This window comes from Natator depressus, chromosome 13, assembly GCF_965152275.1.
Source record: "Natator depressus isolate rNatDep1 chromosome 13, rNatDep2.hap1, whole genome shotgun sequence".
Classification (NCBI taxonomy): Eukaryota; Metazoa; Chordata; order Testudines; family Cheloniidae; genus Natator; species Natator depressus.
The window spans coordinates 12,538,405-12,561,263 of record NC_134246.1 but is presented as its reverse complement, the minus strand read 5'-3'; the positions used below and the strand labels follow the sequence as shown (position 1 = coordinate 12,561,263).

At 38.6% G+C, this 22,859-nt stretch overlaps 1 protein-coding gene across 1 annotated transcript; it reads left to right on the top strand.

The window, feature by feature from the left end:
- Positions 1-1,755: 1,755 nt before the first annotated feature.
- SPO11 (SPO11 initiator of meiotic double strand breaks) lies at positions 1,756-22,208 on the top strand. The gene is made up of 13 exons (XM_074969780.1): positions 1,756-1,910; positions 4,371-4,484; positions 7,822-7,910; positions 9,517-9,583; positions 9,833-9,941; positions 10,551-10,637; positions 12,758-12,794; positions 13,032-13,141; positions 14,192-14,291; positions 19,841-19,878; positions 21,024-21,100; positions 21,339-21,450; positions 22,089-22,208. The coding sequence occupies exons 1-13, from the start codon at positions 1,756-1,758 to the stop codon at positions 22,206-22,208; spliced, it is 1,215 nt and encodes a 404-aa protein (XP_074825881.1).
- The last annotated feature ends 651 nt before the right edge of the window (positions 22,209-22,859 follow it).

Sequence of the window (22,859 nt, the reverse complement as noted above, 5' to 3'; positions counted from 1 at the left end):
AACAACCACTACTAAAGAAATAGAGGACAGATTTCTACTAACATACGCATGCAACACCGAGAGGGCTCAATGGTAACTGTGATCAGATTGGACTAGTGTGAAAGCAGAAATTGGCCCATGCAGGGTTGCAGACTATAGGTTTTCAGAAGTTCTCCTTAAGCCAGGTCATCTCTTTTTAAAGGTGGCATGAAAAGAAAGGTTGTTTTTTCTTTTAAAGAGAGAGAGAGCTAAAAGTCTTACTAACAGGGGGAAACAGTGTTTGGAACACTTGAATATGATAAAAACTTAAATTTATTGTATTTATTCCTGCAAGTGCACAGAGTTTCCCACTTCCAGCACCCTGGCATCCCAATTAGAGTGACACTGCAAAATACTCTCTGGCTAAGCATATCCCACACCAACTCCCATGATTTTATCATGCAATAATTAGTGGGTTGTTTTTTTTTTTCAAAAAGCCCAAGCTCCTGGAATCCAGTGATCCAGAACCTCAGTTTTCAGTTTTTTAAAAAATATGTTTCTAGCCCTCCTGTTTGTAGAGAGAAACTTGAAAACATGACTCAGGTATACACTGAAGTTTCAAACAGAAGACCAATAAAAAGACAAAATATTTATTATTTTTCAAAACCCCATAATTTTAAGTCAGAGTCTAGGGGGAGGGGGAAGGTAACTCATGATTTTTTGAATATTTGGGGTTGGTAAAATATTCCACTGCAGTTTTCAGTGTCCTCCCTTTGTCCTCCTTGATTTGCACTTCCCCTTGTTTCTTCTCTAATAACCCAGCACCGAAGACCTCTCCTAGCTCCTTCCCTTCTCCTGCTTGTTTCACTCTGTCTGGGAAACAGCATATGGATACTCTTCATGGCCTTGTACTTCTAATAGCTCTGGGTAGCTTTCGTTGGTCAGACACAGACTTAGGCTGCCTGCCACAGACCTGGGTACCTGCCCCTAAACTTCTCAACACCTGTGCCAGCCTTGCGCCCCTGCAGCCCCTTTCTCTTTTCCTCAGCCTAGGACACCTTCCACCCCCACTACTTGCTTGCAAGCGCACACCTGGGCCACTGTACAACCCTTTGTCCCTGCCTACGAGCCACTTATTTCCTCCACATGTGGTGCTCTTTCTACATGGCAACTATTATCATGCTATTTAAAAAGTCCACCTTGCCTCTCGTTAGCCACCTGCCTGTGCGAGTAGGGATCAAGATTGAGCAATCAAGGCTCAATCCGTGCATGCTTCCGGGAAAGTCATTAGGGTGTGAAAAGGGTTAGTCATTTCACTAAGGGTGTGAAAAGCCATTGGTCTGTCAGAAAGGGCGGGGAAGCCATTGGTCAGCCAGAAAGGTGGGAAAAGCCATTGGTCAGCCAAAAAGGGTGGGGAAAGAGGTGTCAGTCAGAGAGGGTGGGAAAAATCATTGGTCAGCCAGAAAGGGCGGGAAAAGCCGTTGGTCATCAGAAAGGGCAGGAAAAGAGGTGTCAGTCAGAGAGGGTGGGAAAAGCCGTTGGTCAGCCAGAAAGGGCGGGAAAAGCCGTTGGTCATTAGAAAGGGCGGGAAAAGAAGTGTCAGTCGGAAAGGGCAAGAAAAGCCACTGGTCAGTCAGAAAGGGCAGGAAAAGCCGTTGGTCTCACACTGCTCCTCCTCCTCACTGACTGGGCCTTTGCTGCCCCTATTATTGGGTTGGGGAGGGTAGGAATTTGATGTTTGATGCCCATAATACCCCATTTTAATCCTTTTGCTGAGGGTGTCACCTCTTCTTCAGAATGTCTTTGTCCCTGCCCGGGGAGACAGACTGGTCTGCATTCACCTTATTGGACCACCACAGGGTTTCCCTGCTGCGTTCCATCAAGGAGGCAGCCAGAGAAGAGACCAGAATTGGGGAAACTGGCCCCTCCAATAACGTTTGCCAAATCACTAGGTAAATCTTGACAGGCTGAAGTTTCAAAGGGTGCTCAGACAATCTTCCATTGGTGTGGGTGTAGCAGGTACCTGCACCATTGCACACACAGTGTCCCAGTTCCTCCATGTCCAGGCAAGACACAAGTTCTCCTATAAAAATATGCTATATGTCACAGGCAAAAAGGGTACCTGTGACACTGCACATACATAGTGCTATAATTCACTCATGCCAGTGTGGAAAATAACAATCCTCACCAAAGCCCATTGGCATAGGCAAAAACAGGTACCTGCACCATTGCACACACACTGCCCTGACCACTCATGCTAATATGGAAGGATGATGACCCCAAAATGCCCCATTGGCTTGAGCAAAATAGGTATTTGTGTCACTATACAGATATAGTGTACTGATGGAACCATGCCGGCCCAGTGTGGAGGATGTGCCCTAAAGTCCCCCATTGTCAGAAATGTCACAGCACACACACAGCATCAGAGCATCAGGTTTCACATATGCAACCACATACCTACTCTAAATAATAGAGTTTAATATCAGTTTTTTCAAAACCATAATTTGTATTCTATTGCTTAAATTAAGCATGAAGATAAATAAAATTAAATATTTTTATCTTCATTCCCAGTTTAAACTACAAACTCAGATTAAAATTTAGTATAAAATTATTAGTCTCACAAACTGCAGATTTGCATTTGGAATAGTTTTACTTTTGTGTCTCCGTATCATTGTTTGCTAAAAGTACTATAAGATTAATTCTTTAACAGTTTTTTCTTTTATGACATAATTATTTAAGTGCATTCCATGTACTATGCCAAACTACTAAATGTTCATGTGTGACCTGTTAGAAATGAGCTAACAGGCTGTATACTGATGTAAGATCTATAGTGCCTAGCACGTCTTAGCCCAGATTTCATTATTATTAACCCAAAGTGCATTTTAAATAGGCATAGTCGGCCAGCACTGTGTGCTTACTTACTAGAACTTAGTTCATCTCTTGAAAAGGAGATGGAACAGAGGAAAGAATATATGTAAGCTGGTAGAATTTTGCAGCCCTCCCAGCTTCTGATGGCCCAGAATGCAAGAATAGGATAGGAAATGGAAGCCTGGACCTTCCATTTGATAGTGTAGAGCAGACTTTTTATTACAGAAATGGGAAGAGACCTGGCAAAACAGTCTGAGTTGTGCAGATCTGAGGCAAACTTCAAGATGCATATGGAACATAATAGATAACTATGGTATCTAAAGAAATAGTTAGAGTCAGAAGAGGCTAATGATAAAAGTATCTAAAAGAAGCATGACAATGCCAAAATTTGGATGATCTATCTTTCTATCTATCTACCATTCTATTCTAGGTATTTATATGTCCCTCATCACCATAGCATCTGAGTATACATCTTACCTGCAGAACAGCCCTATTCAGCTTTGCTTTCCTATTTTACTCTCTCCCTTCTCTACATTTTACAGTGTTTCACCTTTTGCCCATTTTCTCTGCACTCATTAAAATCTTTTTTAGAAGTAATTAAGTTTTAGGAAGTTGAGTATATGTCTGAAGGTCAAGAGATAGGGGACTCAGTTATGCAGCTGCTTCACAATGGCAAGTGAACTTATGCAGGGGCTGTATGATCAAGCTTTTTTATTTTTATTAACTTTACAACTGTGTTGCTATTTGACCTTAGCGACAAAATTGTGTTGCAGGCAGAACATTGCGCTAAAATATATTTAATATATTTTCTAGTTCTTACCCAGATTTATACTGGCACACTGTGCACTTGTAATTTTAAGGACAGCTCAGAGGTTGGAATCAGATTGCTTATGAAAATAAAAGGCATCTGTCACAACACTTGGACAAACCTACTGTTTTGCTATAAGGGATTTGCTACATGGTTAGTTTGTCTGCTTAGGTGAAAAACATAGATTTTGTCCTTTTCACTGTGCATCTTTTGAGCCAAATCCTTCATATAATTAAAAACCTCAACAGTTCATTCAGGGCAGCAGATCAAAAGGTTAATGTGATATGGTACAACAGGAATTATTTGTACTCTTGAATATTTTTGCAATTTACAGCATTTAAAAACAAGTTAACCCAAATCATAGCCAAAACCAATATTACATCATTTAAACTAAAACATTAATCATTAGTCTCAAACCAACCAGTTGGTCTGAAAGTTCAGCTGGTTGAAAATCTGATGGTATGAGGAGTGGTTGCAAATGTATTTTTAATTTGTACAACTCAGTCATGCATGTGGAATGGCAAATCAAGGATTCTAGGGAAACTAAGCAAGACAATGTTCAGGAAAGTAGTAGTGGGAGAATGTTTTGTTATGCATCTTTAAAACCAATACATAAATTATAACAATTAAGATTTTAAATATTTGTTGTAGATTTTAGGGGAGGGAATCAATGGTAAGAATTGACAGTGAATTATGGTTAATCATACAAAACTTTAATTAATATTCATTGTTTCAGTTCTGAGATCCTTGGAGCAATAGAAAATGTTATACAAGATATAGTTACAAGTCTAGCCAGAAACAAAGCACCTGTTCTGACCTTGGTTAACAGATCAGATTGGGGAAATATACAGTAGGTATTACTAGTGTGTGTGTTCGATTATTATAACTGGCACAAAGGGTTGTTATTTGTCTCCATTAAATATTTTCAAATGAGCCCACCTTATGAAATCCCATGTACAACAGAATCAATAAATGACTTCATGCTTCGTGGCTTCAGCTGATCAACTCTAGGAGTCAGGAATGAAATTTTTTCCTCAATGTATTCTGGGTTTTGGGGTGTGGGTTTGTCTTCTTCCTCTGAAGCATCAGCGATTGCCACAGCTGGAGTTGGGTCACTGCTTAGAGTAGACCAATGCTGTGAGGTGGTTCTGAAATTCTCTTTCTCAGGTGCTTGGCTGGTGGTCTTGATCACATGCTCAAGATCTTACTGATCACCATCCATATGTGGGGCCAAGGAGGAATTTTCACTCAGGTCAGATTGACAGTGACCTTGGGGAGCTGGAGTTCATTTTCCTTTGCACATGGAACATGGGTGGCTTGCTGGCAACATCTGAGTATGTGTCACTTAATCAAATCCCTGCCACTGCAGGAGCCTATGGCATTGTTGCACCCATTCTTTACCTGTGGCACACTTGGTGGAGTGTCATTGGGTAGTGCTAGGGCCTGTGAAGTTCAGGAGGTCCCTTCTGATCTAAAACTCTATGACTATAACTTTATTTGTTAAAAAAACAAAAAGCAACCACCAACCTTAAAAGCTGTTTTTAAAAAAAGTGACCTTTAATAATCATTATGCACAAAGAGTCATTACGGACCACAACAGAGGAACACAATGTGGAGGGGAGAGTGACACCACTGTAAAGGGAGAAGAAAGGAGAGAAAGGTCATACAGAGGATATTAGACTATCCTTTTCTGGTGGGAAAAGAAAACACAGATAATGGGTTGCATGTGATTGAGAAACCTGGTTCAGGCTGGAGCTATTTCTTTAATTCATTCTCTCTGTTTTCTCAATTTCTTCTCTCTGTTCTCCCTCATGTTATCTCCTCATCTCAATCTCTGCTTCTTTCATCTACTATGTGATGTTTAGGCTTCTACCCTTTTTGCTATTCTCTCTTCTTTCTGTCCTCTTATTTTAGTGTCTTTCCTCCCCTGAATGCTGTTTCTTTGTTGCTCTATTCTGAGTGCACTTGCAGGAAATTATTATATAAGGAATTCTTATATAATGAGAATAAGAAACTTCTCCCAGTGAAAAACTGAAGAGCCTAAAGATATTCAGTTAACCAAAGGGTTTTGTATGGTCCGGTGGATTTAATTGTTTATGTCCCTATAGTTTCAAAAATGATTTTCTTATATGGCAATAAAATTAAAATAGTATAACAATCTTTGGCAATGTTAGGGGCACTGACATTCCAGGCTAGGAGACCAAATATGAGATATATGCCATCAGATCACATAGGAAGAAAAAAAGTGTTCGAATCAAAACAAGTGAATACCATAGTGTTAAAATAAGATGTTAGCAATTAAATAAAAATAATTACACCCTTATTTATGATGGGCCAAATTCCAATCTCAGAGAGGTAGTTCCAACGAAGTAAGGCACCTATAGTCCACTTTGAGGTGAAGCCTAGAAGAAAGCAAATAAAAGTAAGTAGGAGCAGAACGGGTGGCAGTATGTTCCCCTTTTCCCCAGGAGCCTTTCCAGAGCAGGAAGAGGTGGAACTAGGGAATAGCTCCATACTTAGCATATTCCTCATAAACACTGGTAGATATCCAGTTGGATATCTGTCTGAAAATAAGTAGTACTGGTCCCTACAGTAGTACCATTAGTTACCACTATCCAATTATACCTCCTTCAAAAAGGAAGATATTGTAAAATCATGGAGAGGAGAATCAGTAGGGAATTCTTCTGGCTAGAGTGAAATGCCAGGTAGCACTGCTGGACCTCTGACATAATGCAAGGTTGGAGCTTCCTTTATCCAAGTGTCTCTGAGAGCCACAGTGTTTACAGCTTATTCTCAAAAAGAAAAGGAGTACTTGTGGCACCTTAGCGACTACCCAATTTATTTGAGCATAAGCTTATTCTCAGTATTTCCCTGCAGAGCTCAGCATAGTGCTCCCTAAAGGGAACACTTCTCACATACAGCATGAAGTCAGCCTAACTGAGTGTCTTGGGCCTTCTGTTCCCTTTTCATGAATTTTACAATATGTAGGTACACTATAGGGTGCATCCAACTGAAAAGCAGGAACACCTCTCTGCAGTGTTGCAGACCAAGAGCAAAAAGTTGTTTAAAAAGCCAAATACAATGGATTTGAGAGAAGATATTCATTGCTGTTCTTTTTTCTCATACGTATTGTCTATAAAGCACCATATTCAGTTATGATGCTATTACACTCAATAAAATTATACTTAATAAAATAATTATTACTACCATCACCCTAAGTCTGATAATTTTGAAAAGTGTCATCATTCTATGTTGCATCAGCTTTGAAGATGATGCTTGTACATTTGTCAAAATACTTCAATTTAGCTTTGATATTACAAAATAACAATGAACAAAAACCTTGTTGCTCTAATAGCTTCAATTATGCAGTTTTTCTCTTATTTATTTAGATTGTTGTGCTTGTCCGTTGTGACACCCTGCACATTCTCATGCTGTGCTGTGTGGTGTGTTCTGCCACCCAAAGGATGCATGAGGCAATACATGTGACAAGTAAAGAAATAGAGAAGTGTTATGTTAGTGTATTAGAAACTATTATTGTCATTTTAATATTGATACTTTTTAAAAGATCAGTTATTAAAAAACAGGATAAATACATGTAGAACTCTTGTGGGAACATTGTGCTTTCGAACAAAAATGATCTATAACAACAATAATAATTGTAGAAATCATTCTTGCCAAATAAGAAATGGCACTAGAAAAAATTTTATTCTGATTATACCTTTCGATAATCTGGCGACTGTTAATCCTGCAACTGTGAAACTGACAAAAAGAAATTTCGATGAATCCATTTTTGAGGCAATAGGGAACAGAAGATGTTTGATCCACAAAGTTTTATAGACGGAGTTGAGGCACTTTGCTAAAATTGTCAAGGGCATCTAAAATAAATATTGTTAGTATTTTGCTAATATGGAGTAATTGGATGGAAATATAAACACCCTATTGTTCCAGGAGGTGGGGTAGTACAGAAACAGCATAGTGGATCCCCAGGTAGCTAGTAACACTGGCTTTCCAGATGGGTTCAGCCACCCCATTGATGTTAATGGGGTTCTGCATGGGTCCTGAAAACTGCACTAGCAGTTCTGGTTGCAGGAATAAACACTTAGTGTGAACTACCTGGCACAAAATAACTAATTGTACTTTCCCTTCATCAACTTACATTTTTATTTTATTTGTTCACAAAATGTCAGGTTTAAAGATTCTGTAGGTCTACAGATGATATCTCATTATACCACAAGAAAAATAAAAAGTGACTGCCCCAAATCAGCACCAAAATTTGGTAAGCTAAAAATATAGCAACGGAGTTCTCTATTAGATTTTTCTTTTCTTTTAGGTTTGTTTATCATACTGCAGTATTCCGTAGAAGAAATAAAACATACTTTGTGTCATTAGAAGTATATAAATAAAGTAAAACCCAGATCTATCTTCTAAGCCCCAGTCCTCACCCAGTCTTTCCCAGCTCTGTTAAATTGTAATGTTAATTGCCATAGAAATAGTTAATAATTCATACAGAACCTTTCAGATTGATACAGTAGAAATTAGTTTCTGTGGGTGCTGGTGTATGTATTGAACTGCACCACCAAGCAAAAGACCTGTTTCCATCACTTTCTCTCTCCCCACTGGGATCTGGCATCCAAACCCTCTACTTAACAAGGACAGTTCAGTTGAGGGTGACCAGTGCTTAATTTTCAATGAAAAAGATGCTGGGGGCTCAAGTAAGTTTTTTATATTCATTGCTGATGTGGCAAGCTGAGAGGTACCGGGGCTATTAACTGCCAAGCCTAGAGGTGCCAGGGTTCAGCCTTGGCAAGTCCTGGCACAAATTAAGCACTGAGGTGACCCCCTCAATCAGGACAAGCTAAGCACAATTCTGCTGCCCTTTACTCATACAATAACAATAACAATATTTAATTACCCCCACATTCAAAACTAAACTGATCTGTAACCCAACACCAGCCAAAATTGATCACTTGGGCAACACAGCTGTGTCTGCTGGATACCTAGGCAAATACAGTCTGGTCCTGAACAGTGTTCCCTCTAATTTTTCCCACCCATATATGGAATAAATTTTATGTGCACCAATATGGAGGTGATGTGATGTGTGACACATCACCTCCATATTGGTGCACATAACAAAATTCATGTGATGGGGTGGGACCAAGCAGTTTGGAGTGTGGGAGGGGGCTCAGGGTTGGGGTGCATAGGGGTGAGGGCTCCAGCTGGGGGTGTGGGCTCTGGAGTGGGGCTGGGGATGAGGGGTTTGGGGTGCAGTGGGGCTCCCTGGGGCTACAGTGGGGAGAGAGGACTCGCCCCCAGCTCTCTCTCCCTGCAGCAGCACCTAGGCTGGAGGGGAGAGGCGCTCATCACTAGCTGTCAGGGGAGAGCTCATTCAGACCTTGCTTACAAATCATAATTTGAAATTATAAGGTTGGCCAACATCACCAAACAGCTGTGTGAGGAAAAAAACAGCTGTGTGAGGAAGCTAGTTTTTGTTCATAGTTTTCAAACCTGTTATGCTTTTTCAAGTACAAGTATTTTATCATATACTGTATATGCTTTTAAAGCATGCATTATTGTTTTGATTTCAATTCAAATTTCCAACCAATAACTAAATTGGCAACACTGCATGTAACTAGTTGTCCACTGGGGGGGTTGTGTGTTGGGGAAATCTAGGAGGGTGTAGGGAAATCCCTGTTGGATACATATTTTTGCAAACACGGTTTTGAAAATGTGGGATACAACTGTTAAATTGTTAAAAATAAATGGGTTACTTTACAAAAAATAACTAACCATTGTTTTCATTTCTAATATAATTTAGTTTATTTATTCTATAGCTTTATACTGGATAAGTTTAAAATATTATTGCAAAGTATTTTATTTTCCAGCTCTAATTCTTAAAATATTATCTGTGATCTACAAGATGGTGCAGAACAATACGTATGCAACCAAAAGGTAATGGACTGCATTTCTCTAACTGCAAATCAAAAATATATTTTAAGAATTTTATATAGATAAGGGAAGAACCTAGCTATTAAGCTTGTCAAATATCATAATGCATTTTTGTACGTAAAATATTTCAAACTGATTTAATTATTCATGTGCTCATTAAAATGTTTTTTTACAATCTCAGAATCCTATAATTCAATCAGTATTGTATTAAAATTAGTTTATTTTTAAAAATATGATATTTTATCTTGATAGAGATATATATTACAGTGATACACTACTATTTGGTAACCAGAGTGTTGTGGACAATCTAGTCAATGACATTTCCTGCATGCTTAAGATACCTAGGAGAAGTCTACATATAGTAAGTAGTTGCATATGGTTATTATTATTATTATTAAATTATATATATTGCATTATATGAACAACTGAAAAACTAAGAAAATGATTGGTAGGAAGCATGTATGTAGCAAAAATTAAAAATTGTAATTTTGTTAAATAAAATACACTCTTTATTTATTATTTTTATAGCACTGATGGATGTACTAGAGCTTGAGGTGAAATGCTGGCTCCATTGAAGTTGATCGGAGTTTTGCCATTGACTTCAATTAAACCAGGGTTTCAGCCTTAGAATCTAAGGCCTTGATTCAGTAATTTGTGCTTGACTGGTTTGCTGATTTGGGGTCTAAATGAGGGTTTAACATATCAAACAGAGGAACATGGCATCCTTTCAAATTTTATATTTGTTTCATGCCTTGACATTTGTAACATTTTTTTCTCTGTAAACACAATTAGTAGCATATGTTAAGTTATGTAGGATGAATGAACTAAAAAAATCTGTATTTCATGATGATCATAATGGTCAGTAACAGCTTATTTCTGGTCAGAAGTTTTTTGTAGCTGACTCCAACTTTTCCTAGCCAATGTACAAAATTTACTTACAAAACTTGAGTTACTGCTATTTTTCCCCCAGCTGTCTACAACGAAAGGTTGCATTGCTGGTAACTTAAGTTATACTGAGGAAGACGGTACGAAAGTGAATTGTACATGCAGTGCAACAGTATGTATTACTAATATTAACATTTTTATGTCCATATTTGTGTGATTTCCTACATTTGTTGTGACCTAATTTATTTATGTATGTACATTTGTGCCTGTGGCAAACTTAGACATTACTGTACTTTTAAACTCTCACTACTAATGCCCACTTCCTACAAATGTTATACATTCAAAATTCTTAAGGAATGCAGCAAAAGTTTTACATGAGAAAGGACTGTAAGATCAGAACTTCCATATACTTTTGAATGTTATCTCTGTGTGCTTTATGTAGTCTAAATTTGGGGGTCAGCTATAGAATCAACAGAAAGACTTACCTCTTGGTAAGAGCAAACTACGCTTACATTACCTTCCATATTGGAAGTTCTGCAGAGGAAGACATTTAATTTGTGGTTGAGGCTCTCTATGACATTGCTCTGCCTATGTTGTGCTTTGAATTTGAGTGTCCTGGGCACATGAACACACACAATTTCTGGCCATGTGTGTTTCTGGCAGAGTTGGAGAACAATCCCTTTGCAGTACTCTGACCCTGTCCTCTGGGTGCACCTTTCACTGCAATGGGCATGCCACTAGGATCTGTGTTAGTAAAAGCACATACAGTGAATCAAGCCATATATTCAGAGACAGGAATTTATTTATGGATCTGATTCTCTTCTCACTTACACAAGTTTTACACCAATAAAAACCCACTGAGTTCAGTGGAGGCACTCGTGACTTCCATCAGGGTAAGTAAAAGTCTTCAACTCACTCATATCCAAGTATTGTGCCACATTATGGCTTATAACAAAGGGTCTCACATATTAGAAAGGTTTCAGAGTAACAGCCGTGTTAGTCTGTATTCGCAAAAAGAAAAGGAGTACTTGTGGCACCTTAGAGACTAACCAATTTATTTGAGCATAAGCTTTCGTGAGCTACAGCTCACTTCATCGGATGCATCCGATGAAGTGAGCTGTAGCTCACAAAAGCTTATGCTCAAATAAATTGGTTAGTCTCTAAGGTGCCACAAGTACTCCTTTTCTTTTTACATATTAGAAAGCTATTTATAATCATACCACTTACAGACATCAGAAAGAGTTCTGTCATCAACCTCATTTTACAGATGAGAAAATGAGGTAAAGAGAAGTTAAGAGCCAGATTTTCAAATGCTCAACACCAATAGTTGGTCTGAGATTTTGAAAATCTGTGCACTACCTTAAATGGGAGCTGAGTTCTTTTGAAAGTCTAAGCCTAACAGATTTGCCCAACATCATGTTGCTAGTGAGTAGAAAGCAGGAAATGAAACTGATTTTCTGACTTCTGCTATCATTCCCTGGACAATGTTTCTACCCTAAGCACAAGTGAATGATTTAAAAATGGAAAGAAAACCTTATCTATCTTTACTTTGTTTTTCATCTAAATCAGAACTTTAAAGATCTACATTATCAGTGCTCCTCTACAGGGCCTCACATTTCTATTTATGGAGCTGGTCCACATTGGCACCTGAGATGATACAGCAGTAAGAAATTAAAACAGACCACACACGTCAATATATACAGACTGTTTTGCCAAGATCGTCTTCCATTTCCTGCTATCTCATCCGTATGTTTGCCAGACTGAGCCAAATCCTAATCTGAGATGTGAAGTAAGCATTACCATATCTCAAATTATCTGTCACCAAACAGTTATAAATATAAAACAAACTCCAAACAGAGGTTATCAAAAGCAGGAGTTTTAAAGGTCTTTTGTAAAGATCTTTAACAAGCACCCAAGTACACTTTTAAACCTGCTTTAAACTTGCAGTCTCACACCCAGTGGCTTTTTTCCTGGCTAAAACACAAAGGAAAATGGGGAGCTGCATCACTGTGTAGTGATCATGTGATGAGTGATCCTGGGTGCAAGTAGCATCAGATATTTTTGAAAGATGCCTCATGGTAGTAGTAGGATCCCTATACATCCTTGCTTCACAGCAGGCTATATAGGATAGACTATGCCTAAAAAGCAGTGACGGTGTCAAGAGCGATGCTGTATACAAAAAGATGAATGGTGGTTTCAGGATGTAATTTTGACTTCATTACCCAATGTCGTTGTTTTAAAATACATCATTTTCTTTATTTAAAATTATTAATTTCATTTTTGTTGTTTTAGGCAGTCATTGTGCCATCTAATGTTCAAGGAATTAGAAGTATCCTTTGAGCAAGAAGTCTAGTTGTAAACTAAAAAAAAAAAAGTATAAACAAAGTATATTCCAAGTTAAACAATGTTTTTATGATTTTTTGCTCTACTTCTTGGCTCTGAAATTGAGTTATGAGCACTGCCTTTGGCTTGAAAACAAGTATATTAGAGCATTCATTTTGTAGTTGATTAATATAATACAATGCCACCGATTTCATTTTACATGTAGCTAGCCTTAATATCAGAGATGTGATCACAGATGCAAAATTTATACTAATTGTAGAAAAAGATGCAACTTTTCAGAGGCTCCTGGATGATGACTTCTGCAATAAATTGTCTCCATGCATAATGATTACGGTATGCATCTGACATTTCACATTCCACCTCTAGAACTAAGAGTTTTAATAATATAGTAACAGTGTGGTGATTTCCAAAAATAGTTTCAAATATACTAAAATAAAAATTAGACATGTTTAACTCCAACATTTTCCTCCATTTTTATTAATATAATACCATAAAAATGGATAAAAACTGAATTATATTTAAGACTAAAAGGTATTTACTGTTCTTATACATATTTACAAATACACATTTTATAATCTTCTTTTCCAAAAACATTTCAAGTAGAGTTGTAATTAGTACTCCTAATTCTGCCATATAACAGAATGAAATGTGGAATACATATCTTAGTATTTTAAAAAAAACATGTAAACAACATATGACATGATATACTGTGTTTAAAAAAGGTATTACAATTGATTAAATTAATAATTCATGGATTGAGGTTTTTTTGAGATTGCACAAATCAAGTACAGAGAATAGCTCCTGATATCAAATTATTGTGAAGATTTCCTAAAGGTAGAGAAGCACGAACAGAACAGATCGCAGTAGTTGTTGTTGAGGGTTTTTTGTTTGTTTCTATGAGTTTCTTTGGGTTTGTAATGAAAGAACAAAGGGGAAAATTCTGGCTACTGTAAGGAAAGTAGCTTACCTTACCCCATCCCTCAGAAACACACACAATACTACTTCGGCAGTATATGTATGTGTGCCCAAATCCAGGTGAAGTCCACCCATATTTACAGCCACATTACATATTCTTTTTGTGCCGTTAATATGAAAAAAAGCACAGGTTTTTTTTATAGGGAGCATGACTGGATACAGACATCTGATTATGCCTGTGTGCATACCTGTTACTCCGTTCTTCCCCCACCCGCACCCATGGTTCCTATCATACAGGACATCTGCCATGCTGCTTTGTAACTTTTCTTGGAGCTACAAAAGGGCAACCATCTTCTCCCTACACAATAACTGCAGGACAAATGTTCCTGCTAGACATAAACACATGTCTAGTCAGACTTTGTTTTAGTTCATTCCAAAACTTATGATTTTATTTTATTTTAACCTTAGGGAAAAGGAGTACCAGATCTGAACACAAGACTTCTAGTCAGAAAGTTGTGGGATACATGTCATATTCCTATTTTCACCCTCATGGATGCAGATCCACATGGTAATTGCATGCTAACAGGAGAATAGAACCTTATTTATTTGACTTTTAAGACCAGAGCTCGTGGTATGGGTATGTGAATGGAGGTTCTCCATCAAAGCAGAAATTTCTAAACTCAACCAGAATGCCTGCAGGAGTACTGAGGAGTACTGTGACATCTATGCTGGCCTTCCTCCAGTGTTTAATGTGGAAGTGGGACATCCCTCACCCTCTGGGGTGACTAACACAGCTGTTGACTCCAGGCAATACTCGACCTTATGCCTAAGGAGTGAAAGGACTTTCCATAGAACTTGTGAGTCAAAGTCACTTAGGATCAGATTTTTAAATGTACTTGTGCACCTAAAGATGCAAATAGGCACCTAGTGGGATTTTCAAGAGTGCCTAGGCGCCTATCTCATTTATATCAAAGGAACTTAAGTGCCTTGGGGCTTTTGAAAAGCCCATTAGGTGCCTATCTGCATCTTTAGGCACCAAAGTACCTTTGAAAATCTGGCCCGTAGGCATTTTTGAATAGTCCACACTTAGACTATAGCTGCCCCTTGGCAGATGTATGGGAGGATGGAATAGGGCTTTTTGCATCCTTTTCCAAATTTGGCACTGAAGGAAAGCTAGCCACATCCTCTCAGCAGAACTTTATATGTACTGTGATGCATACACTTCTCAGCCAAGGCCCAAATGCGAAGCAAATCAAAATAATATATTTGAAACAATCTTGTACTATTTTTTTCATCATGATTTTTTTTTAAATTTGATTTAGGGTAACCAACATTCTCTATAGCTCCACCCTCATAATCCAACACTTGTAATGTCAGTAAATTATCATTCCGAAAGCTAGATACTACAAACTTGATGTTGGTTACAGTGAATTTTAGTCTAAAATGAGGGTTGTGCCTTTTAATGCAGGATCACTTAGAGCTACCAGTATGATGACTCATCTCAGAATGGTTCTTTGGATATTATTCCATTGGAAAAAGCAAAAACAGGAAATATTTTAAAATATCATAATTTTGTTTTCTTTTAATAGACAAACAGTTATGTACTGCAGGTCCAATCCTCCAGTTACAACTCATGCAAAATTCCCATTGACTCTAATGGGAGTTTTGTCAAATTAAGGCCTAGTGGATTTAGCCCTAAGAAAGTTGCCTGATGTGTTTTAAGTAAAATAAAAATGCATCTTACTGTGTTCTACAGCTAAAATCTGAATCCTGAATATAGATTTGTTCACAAGTTTATAATTTTTTTCTGGTGAAAGGTGAATGGTTTTTGTTGTTTCTCTTTAAATTTTCACTATACTTTGATAGAGACGTCATGGACAATGACATTTTGCCTCTTCACTTCTGCAAAGAATATTGGGGATGGAGCACAAGGAATTATTCCAGTTGCCATCATAAGTGTTGCAGTCTTTCTCCCACCATTATGTGGGAGGCAGGAGGGTCAGACTTAATGGATGACAGAATCTTTGCTGTCTCCATATTTCTGTGACAATGATGTGGGGGAAGCAATGAAGCTGAGAGTTGGTGGAAGGTAACTCATTGCTGGAGCGGGAAGCAAGCTTTAAGAAGCTTCATCTGATGATTCAACTACAGAACATGCTTCTTGATGTATAGTTTTGTAATTACTCTTTGAAATGTGACTTTTTCTAAACTAATGTATAGCTTTGTTTAACGAATTTATGACTAAAGATAGTTAGAATGCTGATAATTAAAACTTAAAATGAGGTACAACGGAAAAATGGGTAAAAACTGAGACACTGAAGAAGAGCTTGACACCCTCCATGTTGACTGGGCTTTTGCTCAGAACTAGGTGTGGTCATGGAATCCCATTTTTAAAAATCTATAAATTAGTAGCTGTTAATATGCATTTTAATTAATTAGTAGTCTCCATTACCAGTAATAATACAATATAATTAACTGGAATTTGAACCAAAACCAAGATGGAATGTAAATTAAAGTCAGTTTTATATTAAGCATGCTTGAGATTGTCAGTTGACTGTTCAGAGAATGATCTAAATTTAAAATATGATTTAGCTGAGAAAAAGGTTTTCTTAACCATCTATATATCCTATTTTAACATAGCCTGACTGCATAGTGTATAGTTCTGTTTTAGAAAAACATAGAACAGTTTTTGTGTATTCCCACAGTTAATAGGTGAAATCTTTGCCCAGCTGAACTCAGTGGGATATTTGCAATTGACTTCAATGGCATCAGGATTTCATCCATTGAATGTAAAATAGGAGATGCTCATTTGAACTGTTATATCTTTCCTTTTGAGAGCTGGTTGGTTCTTATTATTATCTGAGGAAGACAAGGTGGGTAAAGTAGTACTGTATCTTTTATTGGACTAACTTCTATTGGTGGAAAAGATAAGCTTGTGAGCTTCACACAACTCTTCCTCAAGTCTGGAAATCATAACCAGAGTTTCACAAATAAATATAAGGTAGAACAGATTGTCAAGCCTAAGAGTTAACACACATTGCAAGAAATCACTTAAAATGAAGTGGTTCTATTAACACCTCTAACAGTGATAGGACAAAGAAGGATTAGTAGTTACAAATAGTTGTAATGAACCAGAAAACCATTGTCTCTGTTGAGACCATGATTTTTAGTGTCTAGGAGAGTTACAAATTTAAGTTCCCATGCTTGCCTTTGGAAGGTGTTATGCAGGTTGCCTTTGAGGATGAGGATTGACAGGTGAGCTATGGAGTGATTGCTTTGTGAAAAGTGTTCGCCCATGGATGATGGTTTTTGGGGGGTTTTTTGGTCTTTTATCATATTTCATTCAAGAGCATAGTGATTGTCTGGTTTCACCCATATCGTGGTTTTTTGAGCATTTGATGCACTGGATGAGGTACACCACAAGTTGTGATAGGTATGTGTAACACACATAGATCTTGAAAGATGTATTCTGGCAGGTATTGATCATTGTAGTGGTAGAGATATGTATGCAGGTTTTGCATCTATTGTTCTGGAAGGTGTGGTGCCAATTTGAGTTGTTGTCTCCTGGTCTGAGGGCATAGGCGCCAACTTCCCCTCTGCCGGGTGGGTGCTCAACTGCCCCCCGCACCCCGCCTCTTCCCGCCCCAGCACCACCCTGGCCCCAACCCCATTCCACCCCTTCCCCAAAGTCCCTGCCCTACCCCCCCTTACTGCCCCATTCCACCCCTTCCCCCAAGTCCGCTCTCCTGCCCTGCCTCTTCTCCGCCTCCTCCCCTGAGCGCACCGCATCCCCGCTCCTCCCCCTCCCTCCCGGAAAGTCCTAAGCAGTGGTGAGCTGGAGCCGGTTTGCACCGGTTTGCACGAACCAGTTGTTAAATTTTGAAGCCGGTTTAGAACCGGTTATTAAAGGGGTGGGCAAACTGTGGCCTGTGGGCCACATGTGGCCCGCGGGACCGTCCTTTCCGTCCCGCCTGAGCTCTCGGCTGGAGAAGCTCCCCTGAGAATTTTTACTCACCCAGCAGCAGGGTGCTGCTGCCAGAACTGGTTCCTTCAGTCGCTCTGGGCCTTCTGTGGCACTTCGGCAGCAGGTCTTTCACTCGCTCCAGGCCTTCGGCGGCAGGGCCTTCAGCACCGCCGAAGACCTGGAGCGACTGAAGGACGTGCCGCGGAAGTGCCGCCAAAGACCCGAAGCAACTGAAGGAACCAGTTCTGGCAGCTCATCACTGGTCCTAAGTGCCACCAAACAGCTGTTAGGTGGCAGGAAACACTGGGAGGGAGGGGGAGGAGCAGGGACATGGCACACTCGGGGGGGTGGGGAGAAGGAGACAAGGAGGGAGGAGCTTGGCTGCTGGTGGGTGCTCCTGCCCTGGAACACCCAGAGAGTCGGCACCTATGTCTGTGGGGAGTTTACTTCTGATGATGTACTTGGCAAGGTTGGGGGTTGTTTGAAGGACGGAAGATGGGGTCCAGGAAAGATTTTTTTCAGGATGTGATCCCCATCAAGGATGGGTTGTAATTGCTTCATAATACCTTGTATGGGTTCCAGTGTGGGGTGGAAGGTGACAGCAAGGGGTGTGTGGTTGGTGCAGGTTCTTTTTCTGTATTGAAGCAGGTTCTCTCAGGGTATTTGGGTGGCCCATTCAATTATGTGATCTACTTCTCTGATGGAAAAGGAGTACTTGTGGCACCTTAGAGACTAACCAATTTATTTGAGCATAAGCTTTCATGAGCTACAGCTCACTTCATCGGATGCATACTTGATGAAGTGAGCTGTAGCTCACGAAAGCTTATGCTCAAATAAATTGGTTAGTCTCTAAGGTGCCACAAGTACTCCTTTTCTTTTTGCGAATACAGACTAACACGGCTGTTACTCTGAAACTTCTCTGATGGAGTGTCCTTGTTTGGTAAAGGTGGTTTTAAGTGTGTTAAGGTGTGTATCCCAGATGTTCTCCCCAGAGCATATTCTGTGGTATTTGAGTGTCTGGCTGTAGATAACAGATTTCTTGGTGTGTCTGGGATAGTGTTGGATCTGTGGAGGTCAGTGTGGTGATCCCTGTAACCCACTAACCCTCTTTTGTCCTATGATTGCAGAGGTGTTAATTGCCCACTTCATTCTAAGTGGCTTCTTGCAACATGTGTTAACACCTTATGGATAACAACCTGTCCCACCTTGTATTGAGCTATGAGACTCTGGTTACGTATTCCAGGCCTAAAGAAGAGTTCTGGGAAGCTTAAAAACTTGTCCCTTCCACCAACAGAAATTTATCCAATAAAATATATTAGTTCACCCACCTTGTCTCTCTCAGAATCTGAGTCCAACATGAAACATTGCAAACAACAATGGAAGATATTATCTGAGGGAGAGTTATCAAAATGTTGTTTCTTAAGGGGACAGTAAGGGCAGGTCTACTCTTAAAATGCTGCATCAGCACAGCTGCACCACTGTGCTGTTGTAGTGCTTTAATGAAGACGCTCTACACTGACGCAGTAGCTACGTTGATGGGAGAAGCTCTCCTGCCATCATAGCACTGTCTATACCAGGGGTTAGTGCGGGTTAACTGTGTCGCTCAAGGGTGTGGATTTTTCACACTCCTGAGCGATAGAGGGCTGTAGCATAGACCAGACCTAAGAGGTACAACTGTAGACCTGAAAACACTGATAATTTCCCGTTATCATACCGTGAAAGGAAAAATGCTAATAACTTATCTGAACAATTAACACATAAAATAATTAATTCATACTGTCAAATGAAAAGTATGAAAACTTAGAATAATTGATTAAATCAACAATGTTGAAGTCTATTAAGTTGCCATAGAACAAAAGTACAATATGTAAAAAAACAAGATTCAGGTGTCCATTACTTTTGTATGATGCCTATGCATAATAGGTATGAAATATTAAATAAATTGAGGTAAGTGTCACATTATCAAAAATGTCGATTGTATATGACAATATGCTGTAAAGCTAATTGTAAAATATAAAGGGCCTGATTCATCAGTCCAGTCTTACACCAATGTAACTCGAATGGGCTTACATAAGCATGAAACTAACACAATGGTGAATCACGCCCAAAATGTAGACAAATAGATATGTAACATTTGGTATTCTGTAAATTAGGTATAGAAATAATGTGCATCTACAAGTATGGATCTGTGGTGAGTATAGTTGTTTTCCACTTCAGGTCTGCTTAGTTATTTTGTCATCCAGCCTTGGAGCTGGAATGTGAAAACTGTTAAAGTGTAGTTCAGATGTGTGTTTTCTTTTGTTTTAATACTAAGAAACAACTTTTGGGCCGAGGGTGCTTTATTTTTTTAAACAAGTTTTTGTCACTAGCAAAAAGTTGGCTTTTGCCATAACAAAAAGAAATTGTGTGAAAATGGCAGATTTTTCATTTTTTTAAAGTCTGACAAAATGTGAAGTTTTGCCTGCTATACAAAATTGTCCATATTATTGTTATTATTATGTATTATTTGTGGTACAGCAGTGCTCGGGGGCCCCAAGTGAGATCTGTGCTGCACTGTTCTAGGCAATGTTGTCCATACAGTAAGTCACAGTCCTTGCCCTAAAGAGAGCTTACAGTCTATATAGACAAGACCAATCTAGAATGAAGGGAGGAGATATAACATGTAAGCAGAGTGAACAATGTGATAGTTTGTAAACAGCATGTTATGTTCCCAGATTTTTGATGGAGTGTTTATTATTATTAATATTTACTATTATATATTAATTTTTGGACATTTTGTTGGGAAGGGGTTACCTAACAGAGAGAGAAAAGAAAGGAGAGGGCACATTACACTGCAAGGAGTGGGGGTAAGAAGGAAAGAGAGAGGAAGAGAAGGGAGGAGTGAATTGGACAGAAAATCAGCAGAGTGGAGAGAATGTCCACAGTAAAAACTATCAGGTCATCTGTGTCCAAATATATCCTATAATTGCTTGTCTCTGCTCCAGCTGACTTGCATTTCTGACTGGCTGTACTCAAGCTCTCATGGCTAACGGGGGCAGACTGTCCTCTGCACAGTTCTCTGGGAGAGGGTGCAGGAAGTGGTACCCCCAGAACCCCAGCTGGATTTTAATTTCCCCCCTTTCCCTCCCTGAGTTGTAGTTTACCTACTGCAGCCACTTGTCCCAATTTCTACAAGCCTGAGTTTCATAAAGACTTCTACTTGTGAATAGAGTTAGCTTCATTTTTACAAAACCTGACCCTGTCCTTAAAAAAAGCATAAATATTTTCTCAAAGACAAACATAAATAATTCAAATTAAAGGGACACTGAACATAATATATGACATTTCATATTGTAGTCAATGTCTTTTGAAGCCCATCATCTCACAGTTCCAGCTATAAGATGGCTTGGTCTCCTTCCATCTGATATTGAAAGGTAAGTTATTTCCTAGATTGAGTATAATTATCCTTCTATTCTATCACAAAAAGTATATGTAACATTAAGTCTGATTTAAATCCACAAAAGACAATTAACTGTTAATTCTGCTCTCAATAAACTTACTGTTTTTTTTATAGAGCATTTTGATGGTTGGAAATAGGAATTTAAGTAGGAAACGATATGTAGTTTTAAAAAAAAATATTAAGCGGGCTAAAACTTTTATCTGCTTTTTCAGATTAAATATACGCAAAGATGCGTTGATTCCACTTACTAAACAAGATCAAAATAAACTCGCCAGTATGCAGAAGAGGCCTTATGTGGCTTGCCAACCAATGTGGAAAAAAGAAGTATGCACAAATTAAATTGTTTTCTGTTTCTTAATCCCTAAAGAACAAATCCTATCTACCACAATGCTGTCCCTCCTGGCTATGGTGAGCTCTGAACACAGCAGAACCAATAAGGTTTTGCTGAACTCCACCTGGAGCGGTCAGGACTAAGAGCCATGCAGGCTGTCTCTGTACCAGTGTGCCTCATAGTTCCCTCCCCAGCACAGAACTAACAGCATGATAGGCTTTGCTGCCATTGGTCATCTCATGATCGTATGTTTTAGAGGGGGGTTATTACATTTTAAATATCACAGAATAAATTACAACTCTTGAAGAGGGGGAACATGCCATGTGGAACAATTATTTAACCTCCACCTCCAGCTTCGCCTGCATAATTTAGAACACAAAGCACAGTTCATGCAGATATAATATATAGTGGTTACATAGTGGGAAAACATATTATGTGCTTTCCCCTTCTGATTACACTGCCCTGTTGTATGAATTGCTATGATTTTGCTACTGTGGACTGCACAATAGAGAGCACATCTCCTTATGATAAATACTAATCAAATCTAATGTAATTTAAACATTTAATTACATCAGCCTATGGGTCAGGCCTTTCTCTACAGCACATTAATTTGCAATGTTTTCTTTTTCAGATGGAAATTATGGCAGCATCTAAAATGAAGGCTGAAATTCAAGCTTTGACTTCTCTTTCATCAGATTACCTTTCCAGGGTGTATCTACCAAGCAAATTGCAATTTGGTGGATGGATATGAATATTTGTTTGTAGATCAACTGTTTCCTGATGTGGATTTATTTTGGAGCTATTATAATATAAGCCATTATTTACAAAAATTGCATAACATTGCACTATTTCTGGCAAATGTTCTACATATTCAGTGAAGAGATATAAAGGTTTGCTTCAGCTCCTTGTTCAATTTTTTTTAAGTTAGGTCAACAGTTTAATTTCTTTACAGTTTTGATTGTTTTTCCCTAGTGTACCTTAAGGACATGAACATATTTTAAATACAATTTTTTCTTTCCATTTTGTGGCTACTGTACATAACTGTAGCAATAATTCCAACTGTAAAAGTATTATCCTTAAAAAGTTACTGAAATTTATTTTGAGGGGAGAAATTAAAAAGTTATATTTGTTTAAATTTGTGTCAGTTAATTCATAGTCTACTTTAAAGCACAATCAAACTAAGTCTGTGTCTTCTGATACGTTTTACTTTTGAAGACAGGGAAGTAATTTAAATTACTGTAATATTTTTAAGGTACAATCGCCTGAAAAATTACTATAAACATGGCATGTCATGTTCCTCATAAATGAATCCATAACAAATGTGCTTACCTTGCAGATAAAAGAGATGAATTTTTTAACTGCCAACTCCATAAACCCTAGCTCAGATCAGAAAGTCAAGATG

What these genes read in the sequence shown, in the direction of transcription:
- SPO11 (XM_074969780.1), top strand. Translation starts at nt 1,756, where the DNA reads ATGTCTTTGTCCCTGCCCGGGGAGACAGACTGGTCTGCATTCACCTTA. An exon ending in CATGGATGCAGATCCACATG is followed by an intron (nt 14,292 to 19,840) that starts GTAATTGCATGC and finishes TCTGTAAATTAG; the next exon opens with GTATAGAAATAATGTGCATC. An exon ending in AACCAATGTGGAAAAAAGAA is followed by an intron (nt 21,451 to 22,088) that starts GTATGCACAAAT and finishes TTTCTTTTTCAG; the next exon opens with ATGGAAATTATGGCAGCATC.